At 39.4% G+C, this 14103-nt stretch overlaps 1 protein-coding gene across 5 annotated transcripts in view; it reads right to left on the bottom strand.

The window, feature by feature from the left end:
* Window positions 1–14103, bottom strand: part of GRIA3 (glutamate ionotropic receptor AMPA type subunit 3) — a 344281-nt gene that overhangs the window by 89983 nt on the left and 240195 nt on the right. For all 5 annotated transcript variants that reach the window (XR_013169443.1, XM_077145651.1, XM_077145654.1 and 2 more), the window contains exons 9-10: window positions 5212–5319; window positions 3844–4050 (exon numbers count right to left, since the gene is read on the bottom strand). Coding sequence is in view for 4 of the 5 variants with exons in the window: in XM_077145651.1 (XP_077001766.1) it covers window positions 3844–4050; window positions 5212–5319 (315 nt within the window). In the remaining variant the exon portion in view is untranslated. The remainder of the gene's footprint in view (window positions 1–3843; window positions 4051–5211; window positions 5320–14103) is intronic.

Here is a 14103-nt window from a genome sequence, read left to right on the forward strand (position 1 = left end):
AGAGTTCTATTGTCTAGTCCTAGTGGTCCCCATAATCATCTGTTAAATGAATGAAAAAGTAGGCTGAAGGATGCCTGAGAGTCCTGCTAGCAACAAAACCCTGTTTTTAAATGCCCAGGTTAAATACATGCGCTATTTGGAAGCTATAAAAACTTGTGGTCTGTAAACCATTTAAGCTGGGGATAACTACCATGGTGCCATATTACAGACATCTAGCTCGAAGTTAAAACTGCTGAAAACAAGTGGACAGTTTCAAGTCCATAATGTTCTGAAGAGCTTACATAACGGGGCACATTGTATTCTAGTGGTGTTTGTTTCAAAAATAGCCTTCTTTTTTTTTTTGTTTTTATGTAGGCAGGCACCGGGAATCAAACCTGGGTCTCTGGCATGGCAGGCGAGCGCTCTGCCTGCTGAGCCGCTTGTAGCCTGCCCTCAAAAATAGCCTTCTTGAGATACAAAGTGCCCAAAACATCAGCCTTGATTTGAATTTTTTTAAAGAATGAAAACCTATTTAGGATTCATCTGGAAAGAGGCTTGATTGGCTTAGTTATTCATCAGCAAATTAAATTCATGTTTAACTCTTTCTTGAGACTTTAATGGTAGGAACTGAAATCTCCCTTTCAAAACTTTCTTCATTTCTGCCTTTCTTTATTTTTTTCCTATGTTTTACATATTAAAAGCATGAGAGAAAATACCCTCAAAATAAAGCAGTGCTATCTGTAAATCTCAGCAGGTCAGGCTTGCCAGAAACAAATGCCTGTGATTATACCTTGCTCAATTTCATCATTTATAGAGAAGTTGAAAACTGCCTAATACCAAAAGATTAAAACTTATAAAGGAAGATGAAGAGATATTTAGCCTATGAGTTCATTCTCCCTAATAAGACCTCTTCCTCTAAGCATCTAAGAAGAGCTTTTCCTCTAAGAAAAATGGAAAACATCCATTTTTCATAGCCACTAGGTTTTAGAGGAAAGTAAAATTTGGCAGTCTACTCAGTAATAGGTTGGTTTGCTGTCAATTCTTCAGAAATAAATCCTGAAAGCATTAGAAACTTGTCTAGATCAGGGGAAAGAGTAGGGTATTCTGTAAGAGCCTCTCCATTTAGTGGAGAAAATTAGAGGGAAAAGATGGGAAGGTTTCTCCAGAAGAATTTTTTTTTTATTTATTCAGAAGTGGAGAGATGGCATTAAATTACTAAACAAATAAGAGACTCTCTAATTCTCCAGCACCCTCTCCCCCAAAACACACACATACAAATTGGAAAGAAAGGGAGATTAAGTGAGCACAGTACGGAGGATGTGCCAGAGGAGAAATCAAAACCTGGTGATAAAATTGGTTTTAGTCTGAACAGTGTCAGGAAGTCTGCCCTGCTTGACATCACTGTGTCTAATGTTCTGCCTTTAACTGCCAGGAAGGCATTTATCTCTTTACAAAGAATGACAGATTTTCTTTTAAGACCTACAGAGCTCTGGTTATTGAGTTGGAATGGCTGGTAGAGCTCATGATAGAGTGCATATCATTTACCCTGGGCCAATGGAAATTCACACCTCAAATTTCCTATTAGGCTGCTGTGGCCACTCTTTTCTCCAGAATAGTTAAGGCCCCAGTGGCACTTGCAATACATTCTAAGTATCATTAAGTATCATTTTAAGTTTCTTGCAGGATGGGCTGAGCCTGAAACTATATTTTGGCTGTTGGCCAGTAGAATGTAAAAAAAACCTGGACTTCGTAGTCAGAGACCTGTGTTTGCATTATCGGACTACTACAAGCTGTTTGGTCTTTGGCATGTGACTTCACCTCTCTAGGTCTTGATGCTCTCATCTGTAAAGCAGGGTTAGTAATTGCACCTTCCTTGCAGGTGTGTTGTGAGGATTAAGCGAGATAATGACAGTAAAGCACCTAGCACAGTGTCTGGAAACTGTTTTACTCAACAAATTGTAGCTAATAATAATAATAATATTATTCTTATAGGATTATCTCTCACCATGGAATCAATTTAATGAGTATTAGCTTAGCATTACTGCATGCCAGACATTGATTCATTAAAAACAAAAAGTGAGCATCTACAATGTATCAAGTAATGTGCTAAGTGTGAGGCAGAACTGTGAGCAACTCATGGAGCCTGAGTGTTGGTGAGATGAGGGACAAGAAAGAGAAGTAATCACCAAAACCGAAAGTAAGAGGTTAGAGTTCTGTCAAGATGTTTTAGAGCTTCCCAGTGTCCTTAAAAAGCATGGAAGTTTCTCTGCCCCTTGTTCAGCCCTCTCTCTTGAACATTAGAAACTCTTCTTTTTTTCACAGCTGAGTTTACTTGAATCTCATCTGCAGCTCAGCCCTGCCTTAGTTCTCAGGACCGACCTTGACTAAGACAGGAGATAATTGGCTCCAGCCCCATATCTAGGGGCTGAGCTTCAAGTTGCATTGCTGCTTGTCTGACTGGAGGACTGTGCCCCAGTTTTAATACCTGGGGTCCAGCCTCATTTTAAGCCCTAGATCCCTTTCTGTACCCTTATGTTTAGAAATGAGCTTCTGCTTTTGTGCTTGTTCCTGAGGGCCTCTTCCAAAAACTTCTTTAGCAACCCCAGTACTCTTCCAGGGTTGGCGAGATATACCTTACTCTTGCTGGTTCCCATCTCAAGCACTAGATTTCTTCCCCTGAACCCCCATACATTAGACAACATGGATGTTTGCATCTTGTTAAGTTGTGATTTCTCAGTATCTCCAATCCCCAGATTCCTCTATCTTTCTTCTATCTATTGCCTGGACAGGGAACCGTCATTGCAGGTAATCCTAGAGAACTAATCCTCTGCTGCCATGACTTCCACTTGGGTTAGTTCTTTAATGACTGGTTCACCCAATTGGCAAGTATTAGGTCCGATTCTCTTGTCTCCATACGCCCCACTGGGCTGCCCCAAATCTGACATTCCCAGTCAGAGGCCAAAACCTTTTAAAGCCAGGTTACTGAGGAGCTCCGAAGATACCACTGTATGCCTTATAAAAGCCTTAATTATTCTCAGTATTAACTCTTTGTACTTGGCTCATAGACAAACCCTTGGCATACCCATGCTATTAATTAATTAATTAATTAATTCTTTCATTCATTTATTCATTCAATCAAGTATTTATCAGACTTCTACTATGTGCCAGGCTCTAGGATACTGAAATGACTCAGACATGGTTTTTGTCTTCAAGGAGTTCATTGTCTAATGGGGCAGTCAGATATGTCAATAGATCATTATCATTATAATGCAGAGTTGGAAGTACTATAAGAAAGCAAACAGTACATTAAGGTAGAAAAGAGCAGCAGTACCTAAACCAGACTGCTGGTGGGTGGTTGGGATTAGGGAAAGCTTCCTGAAAGAGGTGACGCTTCTGAGTTTTAAAAGACCAGTAGGTGGTGTCAGACAGCTGAACAGAGACAAAAGCACTTCCAGCATGCCCTAACTGAAAGCTTGGCACTTTCAGGGAATAATGTATATCTTGGATAATTGAAACATAGTTATGAAAGGGTAAAAGTATAAAATGAAACGAGAGAGGTAAGTGGGTGCGAGATTATGAAGTGCCTTATTTGCCATGCTAAGGAATTTGAACTTCATCCTGATTTTTAAAGTGGGAAATTATGATGTACCTAATACTGCTAAATAAAATCCCCAATTCTATTTTCCTTTTAGTGAAATAATCCTGTTGCCCAAGGAATGCTGCTGAATTCAACTGCAGAGGAAAAAGTTTTTCTTGCAGATTATATAATTGAATAAATATTGCACTTGAAAATTAAATATTCTAACTTTCTCGTTAACTGGAAAGCACAGAGATAAATGAAAACAGAGTTTGAAGAAAACTTACCCCATAGACAAGTTCCCCAACCATGCCGTTCCATATTTTAGTCTCTGGATCCCTTGCACCGTATTTCCCATCACCGACAATGGACAGTTTGTATTTGATTCTTACATGTTTAGCTATTTCATAGGCTAAGTCTACACAATAGCCTTCATATCGCTCATTTCCTTCCAGTTGCTCATGGTTCTTTTTATACATAACGTATGGCGATTCCTTTGAGACCAGAGAGAAGATCAAAGGATTACTTCTGAAAAATTTCTCTAAGAGATGATAAAAGTTTTTTTTTCTGCCTGTGGTTAATGAAGGGTTTGGTGTGTGAAAAGGATTTAAAAAGGATTTAAAATGTTTACTTAAGGTGCAGAAGTGTCTCAATCAACTATTTGTTGGGCCATGTTCTTTGTAATCTAACTGCTTATTTAAGGAAATAGAGAAGGATTTAAGTTATTTTGAGAGTTTGAAAGAAGGGCCAGTTTTTACCTATAAAGTCTTTGATTTAGTTAAACTGGCAGAGGTATTCCCTTTAGTTACAGAAGGTAAATTGCCTTTGATTTCTTCAGGATTTACCATGTAGGAGCTATAGCTAACCCACATTAAGTCTAGGGATGCACTGTGATCTTTGTGAGGTCAGGGTCTGTGGCTTATTCATTTTATATACCCAGAGCCTAAAACAGAACCTAGAACAAAGTATTTGACATGTGTGTTTAAATGAAAGATAAACTTCAGCCAAATTTTGAACTAATTAATCACAGTTTCAGACCTAGGGGCATGCTAGTTTTACCCCTGGTTTTATACTTCAGTAAAAACAAGCCAGCTTTTAGAAAGACATTTTCTAACTATATGAGAATAAGACCTCACATTTCACAGTGCTTTGCATTTTGCAGAAAAGCTTTTCACATGGTGAATTATGCCTTAAAATGGTCTTGTGACATATGTAGAAGATTGTTATTATATCAATTCCATAAATTATAAAAAAATATCCCTCAGGCTCAGAGTAGCTGTGACTTGCACTGTTACATAAATTAGCGGCAGATGTAATATTAAAACCCTGCTTTACTCTCTTCACCAAACAATGCTGCCTCTCCAAAAATGAATTAGATTTCATGTCCAGATAAAGCATCTGCCCTATGGGCGATAAAGAGGAGAGGCTGGTGTGTAGGAAATGAGTTATATCTGCAATGTTTAAAAGTCCTATTCTTTTAAACACAATGACATTGTGTTCATCATTATGACAAGTTACTCTGAGAGGTTCTTGAACTGCCCCATTGAAAATTTTTGCTGCTTGAACTTGAGGTCTTCATACTGGTCTGAACAATGCTTTTCAGAAAACTAAGTATTGCTATACAGAAAGCCCACCCGCCCTCTGCCCACACTTACCAGAATGGTAGTCACCACTATGGTCCGGTTCTCTGAGGATGCACTGTCATTGCTGATTTGCTGATCTGAGAAAGGCACAAATCTTTCATACTCATTCCAATAGCCAGCCTAGAAAGAGTAGATATTTGACCAGGTTTCCTATTTTTTACTCATAAAGTATTGCATGGAATTGAACAGCTGTTGTGGAACCAATCATTTCTTTTTCGGTAGTTTGAACTTTACCAGGATTGATGCCCTGATTCCTTCTGTCTTGTCACCCTCACTGAGACTCCAATGCTAACATAAACATAAATGTGCTGTTACTTCATCCTGTGAGCTCCTATTCCCACCTGTGATGGTTAAGTTCATGTGTCAACTTGGCTAAGTTATGGTGTTCAGTTATTTGGTCAAGCAAGCACTGAACTGATATTGCTGTGAGGATATTTTATGGAATTAAATCATGAGCCAATTGACTGCATGTATGGTTGTTTACGTCTACAATGAACAAAGGAGGTTACCTTCAGCAATGAGAGACATCTCATCTAATTAGTTGAAGGCTATAAAGAGAGAATTAATGATTTCAGCAGTCGTAAAGAAGAATTTCTATCTCTAATTCAGCCAGCTAGCTTCTCCTGGGGAATGCACCAAAATCTTCTCTGGAGTTCATAGCTTGTGGTCTGCGTACAGAATTTAGACTTGCCAACCTCCAAGGTCATGTTAGTCAATGACTATAATGAATTTCTTAATATTTACAAACATACATGTGTGTATATCCATGCTGTTGGTTCTGTTTCTCTAGAGAAACTTGACATACAGATTTTGGTACCAGATGCAGTTCTTGAGAAATAGAATCTTGAGGATGAGATTTCTGAGTGAGTTCTGGGATTAGTTCTCTAATCTGATTAAATTAGTGGCCAGTAATAATATTATTTCCTATGCTCTAGATGGCACTGATAGTTCATGGAACAAGTTGGCAATAGAGATACACAAAATATACCACCATTTGATACTGCTACTCAAATACTATTAAGAGGCAAAACTCTGGATGAGAGTGCATTTGATACCTTAATAGAGTTTTGTGGAGTTAAAAAGTATAATGAGGTTGGCCGATTGTCTTTAAATATGCTGGATATAGTTGTTAAAGAAAGAGATGAGCTCATAGCTTCAAATTCCCAACTGAAGTGCCGCCTGAAGAATGTGAAAATCCTATGTGTGCTTTGAAGGAAACTCTTATTTCTTGCAGCCACAGACTGGGATTTCTGAAAACCAAACTCAGAGTCTGACTGTGAGAGTGGCTGAATTACAAAGTAAATTGAATTTTCAACTTTGCAAGATGTCTGCTGTTAAAGTGAGGACATTGATTGGTAAGGAATGGGATCCAGAAAATTGGAATGAGAACATATGGGCTGATGATAATAGTGGTGGGGACATTGAAACCCTAGACTCTGCTGAGTCTTCTTTGCCAGATGAACATGTAATGGTCTTCCCTGAGAAATCAGTCACACAACCTCTTTCTGAAGAGATTCTCCCTGCTCTTCTTGATACATCCGTAACTACCTCCCTTGAGAAAACAGCCATCACACTCCATATGAGGAGATTAATCTACTTTTACCAGATTAAATTGTAATGAAATACCTTTAGGTAGTTGGCTAGTAAAACACCGCTAATTCCTCTCATGACACTCATCCCCAACACCTTTCTTTTCTTTCAGACCTATAACTAGACTGAAGTCCCAACAGTCCCCAAAAGATGAGGTACAAAAGATAAGTACAAATCCATGAAGAGGTGCACTAAATTCCAAACAAATGACTTGATTTTCCCAATTTAAATAGAAAGAAATCAGGGGGATATGAGTGGAAATGGATATTAATGGTATAATACAATGTTTAAAGGAATATAAAGTTGAATCAGGTTGAATTTATTGATAGGGGTCGACTAAGTAGAGATTTGGTGTTGTAGCTCAAGATGTTAGAAAGAGCTCTAAGAGTGTGATTAAGTGATTAACTGAAGCATGGACCCAAAGATGGCTTTTATTACATGGAGTTGAAATGCCAGTACTGCCCTGGTATAATGTAGATGAAGGGATCCAAAAGCTAAGAGGGAATGGAAAGTTAATGTAGATTTATGAGGTAAGATCTGTTCACCCAGTCAAGGAATATCCAGAGGACATACCTTTAACCAGAGATATGAGGAATAAAATTGCAAGAGCAGCTCCAACATTCCCAAATGCCTTTGTGTTCACACTTTTCTGTAGGTATTACTGTAGGAACTGCTGCCACTTAACTTGGATCCTTAAACAAAGTGCGGGTGATCTGATCCCAGTTGGTAGAAACCAAGTGGCAGCACTTAATCATCAAATACAAAGCAGATGTGGCTGCCATAATGGACATCAGACTCAAAAAAGTAATAAGAATCCAAGTGGCAGCTCTTAATCATCAAATACAAGGTGGACATGGCCACTGTAATGGACAGCAGATTTAAAGTGGTAATCAAAATGATCTGACATGCAGAGACCTATGATGTTAGCTAGTTGATCATGGGGTACCTAGACGTAAAATTGATGGGTATCTAGTAAATTATGGCTTGATCTATGTAAGCAGAAGAATTCTTGGGCAAGTGAACAAAACTCTAACCTGAATCATGAAAACAGAAAGTCATGGTCTTTCAATCAATTCCCAGACATGAGTCAGTTTACAGACCCAGAACCCCTTGAATGAAGGGAAAGCTAGGGACCCTTGGGGAAGGTCTCTGCTACACTCTCAAAAATTTATGTTATTCTTCCTCTCAGCCTTCCTTAAAAGGGCATACACTTTTTACCTGGGTGATTGTGCACTGGGGAAAAGGAAATAATTAGACATTTTAGGGATTATTAGACACTGGTTCTAAAAGGAAACTAATTCCAGGACACCCAAATGTCACCATGGTCCAGTCAGAATAAGAGCTTATGGAGGTCAGGTGATCAGTGGAGTTTAAGTTCAGGTTCATCTCACAGAGGGTCAGTGGGTCCCTGGACTCATTCTGTGGTTATTTTCCCAGTTCTGGAATGCATAATTGAATAGACATACTCAGTGATCTCTATATTGGTTCCCTGAGTTGTCAAGTGGGGGATATTATGGTAGGAAAGGCCAAGTGGAAGCCATTAGAACTGTTTACCTACACACTCCTATAAGGATTGCAGAGATTAATGCCATGGTAAAAGATCTGAAAGATGCAGGGGTGGTGATTCTCAGCACACCCCCATTCAACTTTCCTATTTGCTTGTGCAGAAAATGGATGGGTATTGGAGGATGGCAGTAGACTATTGAAAACAACCAGGTGGTATCATTACCTGAGCAAATCAATACATCCTCTGGTACCTGGTATGCAGTTGTTGAGCTGGCAAGTGTGTTTTTCTCAATATCTGTAAGTGAAGGCCACCAAAATCACTTTGCTTTCAGCTGACAAGGCTGTTCTAGCCCAGTGGTGTATCAATTCTTCAGCCATGTGTCAAAAATCTAGTCTGCAGGGGTATTGATCACTTTTCTCAAAAGACATCACACTGGCCCATTATATTGGTGATATTCTGTAGATTGGACACGAGCAAGAAGTAGTAACTTCTGTAGACTTTTGGTAAGGCATTTGAGTCTCAGAGGATGGGAGATAAAACCAACAAGAAAATCAGAGGGCTTCTACCTCAGTGAAATTTCTAGGTGGCAAGTGGTGTGTCACATACGGCATGTTGAGATTTTTTTTTTTAAGGTGAAGGATAAGCTGTTTCATCTGGTCCCAACTCAGACAAAACAGAGGTACAACACTTGTCAGTCTCTTTGGATTTTGCAAGCACTATATTCCTCATTTGTGTGTGCTACTCCACCCCATTTACCAAGGAAACTGGAATAAGAGGAGGATCTGTAATAAGTAGAGGGTGCCATGCAAGCTTCTCTGCCATTTTGGGTCATATGGTTCAGCACAGCACATCCAATGGTTCTGGAGGTTTCAGTGGCAAATAATGTTATTGTTTGGAGCTTTTGGCAGGCCTCTATAGGAAAATCACAATGTTGTTCTTTAGGACTTTGGAGCAAATCCCTGTCATCCTCTGCAAACAACTACTCTCCTTTTGAGAAACATATTTTGGCCTGTTACTTGGCCTTAGTAAAGTCTAAATGCTTAACCATGGGCCACTAAGTTACCATGAAACCTGAGTTGCCTATCATGAGCTGGGTGTTGTCTGACCCACCAAACCATAAAGTTGTGCATGCACTTTATGGCTCCATCATCAAATGGAAGCAGTATATATGAGATTGGACTCAAGTAGACCCTGAAGGCACAAGTAAGTGGCATGAGGAAGTGGTCAGATGCCTATGGCCCCCAATCCTGCCACATTCCCTTTTCTTTCCCAACCTGTAGCTGTGGTCCCTTGGGGAGTTCCTTATTTTCAATTCTGACTGCAGAATTGAAATCTCAGGCTTGATTTACAGAGAGTTTCACATGATAGGCAGGTACCACCCAAAAATGTACAGCTGTGGCACTACAGCCACTTTTTGGTACATCCTTAAGATAGTGGTGAAAAGAAATCTTAGTAGTCAGAAGTTTAACCAATACACCAGGGTTTTCATTTTGCTTGGAAGGAGAAATGGCTGTAGGTGTGTTTATATACTGATTCATGGGTTGTTACCAATGGGGAAATAGAATATAGAATGGGTAATAGAAGGAAGTTATAAATACAAGCTATGAGCACATGACCAGTTCCAGAAATGAGGACTGTAATGGTTATGAGTGTTTCTTCCTTATTTTGTTGTAAATATGTTTGTACATATGCATGAGGCAAATATCTTTGCTTTCTTTCCTATCTTATCCCCTTATCATATAACATGAGTTCTATTAACTTTGTGTCATAGTATTCAAGTTACAAGGTATCGAGTTTAAGAGTGAACTCAAGGATATGCATTCTCTTCTGGGGAAAGGGTTAGTGCATTTCCAGTTGTGTGCAGGACAGTTGGATTATATTAGGTGAAAGTATGATTGTTACTGTTTTCACTTAGAAATTAAGAATGGTTTAAGGGCCAATCTCTTTAATGAACATAAAAGCAAAAATTATCAACAAAATACTTGCAAATTGAATCCAATGGCACATTAAAAAATTATACACCATGACCAAGTAGGGATTTATTTCAGGCATGCAATGGTGGTTTAACATGAGAAAATAAATTAATGCAACACAACATTAATAAATCGAAACGGAAAATCACATCATCATCTTGATTGATGCTGAAAAGGTATTTGAGAAAATTCAGCATTCTTTCTTGATAGAAGCACTTCAAAAGGTAGGAATAGAAGGAAACTTCTTCAAAATGACAAAGGAAATATATGAAAAACCTATAGCTAATGTTGTACTCAATAGTGAGAGACTGAAAGCCTTCCCAAATGGACAAGGGTGCCCACTGTCACCACTGTTATTCAACATTGCACTAGAAGTTCTAGCTAGAGCAATTAGGCAAGAAAAAGAAATAAAAGGGATCCAAATCAGAAAGGAAGAAATAAAACTCTCATTATTTGCAGATGACATGATCCCATTTTTTAAAAATCCCAAGAAATCTATGACAAAACAACTTGAACAAATAAATAAAATTAGCAAAGTGGCAGGATACAAGCTTAACACAGAAAAATCAGTAGTGTTACTATACACTAATAATGACCTGAGGAGGCAATTAAGAAAAAAATTGCCATTCACAATAGCAATCAAAAGAATCAAGTATCTAGATATAAACTTAACCAAGGTTGTAAAGGACCTGTACACAGAAAATTACAAAACATTGCTAGATAAATCAAAGTCCTAAGTAGAAGAAAAGACATCCTGTGTTCATGGATAGTAAGGCTAAATGTCATTAAGATATCAGTTCTACCTAAATTGATCTACAGATTCAATGCAATACCAATCAAAATTCCAACAACCTACTTTGCAGACTTGGAAAAGTTAGTTATCAAGTTTATTTGGAAGGGAAAGGGGCCCTGAATAGCCAAAAACATCCTACAAAAGAAGAATGAAATAGGAGGACTTACACTTCCAGCATTTAAAGCTTATTGCAAAGCCACAGTGGTCAAAACAGCATGGCATTGGCACAGAGATAGACATATTGATCAATGGGATAAAATTGAGAGTTCAGAAATAGACTGTCAGTAGCTAGAAGAAAAAATAAAATATCATGGAACTGTAAACCCATACCAAACTTTCAAATCTGTTTTATAAACACTTGTTAAAATGTACTTGGAAATTTTTTGTTTTTTTGTACATATGTGATATTTCACAATAAAAAAACATTAAAAAAATAGACCCTCAGATCTATGACCAACTGATTTGGTCAACCAAATCCTCTGAACTTGGACAGACAATCTCTTCAATAACTGGGGTTAGAAGAACCAAATATTCAAATCCAAAGGAATGAAAGAGGTCCCCTACCTCACACTCATACAAAAATTAACTCAATGTGGATCAAAGACCTAAATATAAGAACCAGTACTATAAAACTCCTAGAAGAAAATATAGGAAACATCTTCAAGATCTAGCAATAGGAGGTAGCTTCTTAGACCTTACACCCAAAATACAAGGACCAAAAGGAAAAATAAATAAATGGAAATTCCTCAAGATTGAACAGTTCTGTGATTGAAAGGACTTTGTAAAAAGGTTAAGAGGCGGCCAACTCAAGGGGTGAAAATATTTGGTCGCCATATATCTGACAATGTTTTGATATCCAGTATATATAAAGAAATCCTCAACTCAACAATAAAAGGACAAACAACACAATTATAAAATGGGAAAAAAGATATGAATAGACATTTTTCCATAGAAGAAATACAAATGGCTAAAGCACACATAATAAGATGTTCATCTTCATTAGCTATTAGAGAAATGCAAATCAAAACCAAAATGAGAAGATGGCAACATAGTCAGGTGTGGAATTTAGTTCATCCTCCAGAGCAGCTAGTAAATAGCCAAGAACTGTACATAACAACAGCTGGGGCTACATCAGCAACCAGACACGCATTGTACACCAGTCTGGAACAGGCAGAAAGGCTGAGATTCCACACAAAACTGTTTCACCCAAGCCACAGAGGCCAGGGCCCCTTCCCCATGGACAGGGCAGGCTGGTTCCATGAGGGGAAAGGAAGCACATGTTATTAGCAGAAAGGTGTTTGCTAAACCAAGCTCCAATTGAAGAATTAATTAACAAATTCTGACTATTGAAAATAGGCCCTGAGCACAGATAAACCCGTTGCAAGTACTAAAGGAGCCAGGAGGTTTTGCCGTGGCAGAGAGGGGGGGTAAGGCTGATGGAAAAAAAATAATAAAACAGGCTTTTTGAATTGGACAAAACAAAATACTAGAAAAGGGCTGGTCCCTAAGAAAAGGGAGCACATAGAGCCACGTATTAACACCAGCTTTTGTTTGGCAAACCCAGGGAACCAGATGTCCAGCTCTGAAAAGCCTTTTTTTCAACCTCTTAACAGCTCATTAGATAGAACTGTGAGCACCCTCAGGCTCTAGCACTGCCCCAGCAAGGGTGGAATTAAGAAATCTCTGAGAGACAAAGTGACTTGTCAGGTGGACTCTTCCTTAAAGGGGGCATCTTCCCCCAAGAAAAGAGGGGTAGGGCCCAGTTCAAGTGGAGGCCCTCTTTCAGGGAATTCAGGCCCCAGGGTATGGAAACAGAAGCAATCAAATCCCACCTAATACCTCAGCCTGGGTCTCAGCCACAACCCTGGCAAGGAGAGGCTGCTGAAGTTAAAGGCACCACATCACTTTATTCTGGTGGGAAGCTGCAGTCAAAAAAGCACCACATGCCAGGCAGGACAGGAAAAGCACAGAGTCTGGAGGCTTCACTGGAATGTCTGGCAACCTGCTGGGCCTAACCCTCAAGGAAACTTGATACAGGCTGTCTCTCTTCCTGAGACATGGGACTGTCTTGTCTGTAAAAATCTGACTAGGGTCAATCATATCTGAGGAGATCTCCCTAAAAAAAAAAAAGGGTTACATATAGGCAGGGCAAAAAACAAGAAGACAAGAACAGAAGAATTCTGATCAGTTAAGCAGAACCTATGCTAGAGGTCTAGAATATGTTGAACTGAATGTCAATGAACAGATATAGAACAAAGCCAACCAATACAAAAGCCCTAGGTACAAGAGTGAAAGCAACCTCTAGAATAAACTAATTAAGGAAATGAAATGCTTAGATGCCAGCAAGAAAATAATGAGTCATACTAGGAAAAATTAAAGATATGGCCCAGTCAAAAGAACAAACCAATAGCTCAAATGCGATACAGGAGTTGAAACAACCAATTCAGGATGTTCAAACAGACATGTCAAATCTCATCCAAAATAAAATCAATGAGTTGAGGGAGGATATAAAGAAGGCACTGTGAAGATAGTGGAATAGGATAGGTTGAGTTCACCCCTGCTCCAAAGAACAGCTAGAGAGGGGACAGAAAAAAGACTAGGAGAATGATTCCAGGGTGTAAGTGACCTGGGACAGCCTTCTACACCACATAAGGGGCCCCTGGTTGAAAAAGCAAAAGAATTGAGATGCAGAGAACCTGAGACCAGCTGGCTAGTGCAAACTGCCTAGTGTGTCCATTTCCAGATGGAGGCCGGAAGCCATCAAGAGGGCAAGGATAAGGAGACCGGGATAAGAAAGTAGTCAAACCGCATTCCTTGAGCACACTACCCTCTCGCATGACCCCACCCCGTGACCTGTGACTCTCCCCACCCCCAAAGCATCTGAACCCAGTTACCCCCCCCCACTGTGCTCCAAGCACCCCCAACCTGGCCTCCCTCCCCATGCCCCCACCCATCGCATGCACATAAGCCTGTCTCAGCACAATACACCTCTCCCGTGTCAGCCAGTGTTGCCCCACCCCTCCTGAGACCCGAGACCCATG

This window comes from Tamandua tetradactyla, chromosome X, assembly GCF_023851605.1.
Source record: "Tamandua tetradactyla isolate mTamTet1 chromosome X, mTamTet1.pri, whole genome shotgun sequence".
NCBI classification, from domain to species: Eukaryota; Metazoa; Chordata; class Mammalia; order Pilosa; family Myrmecophagidae; genus Tamandua; species Tamandua tetradactyla.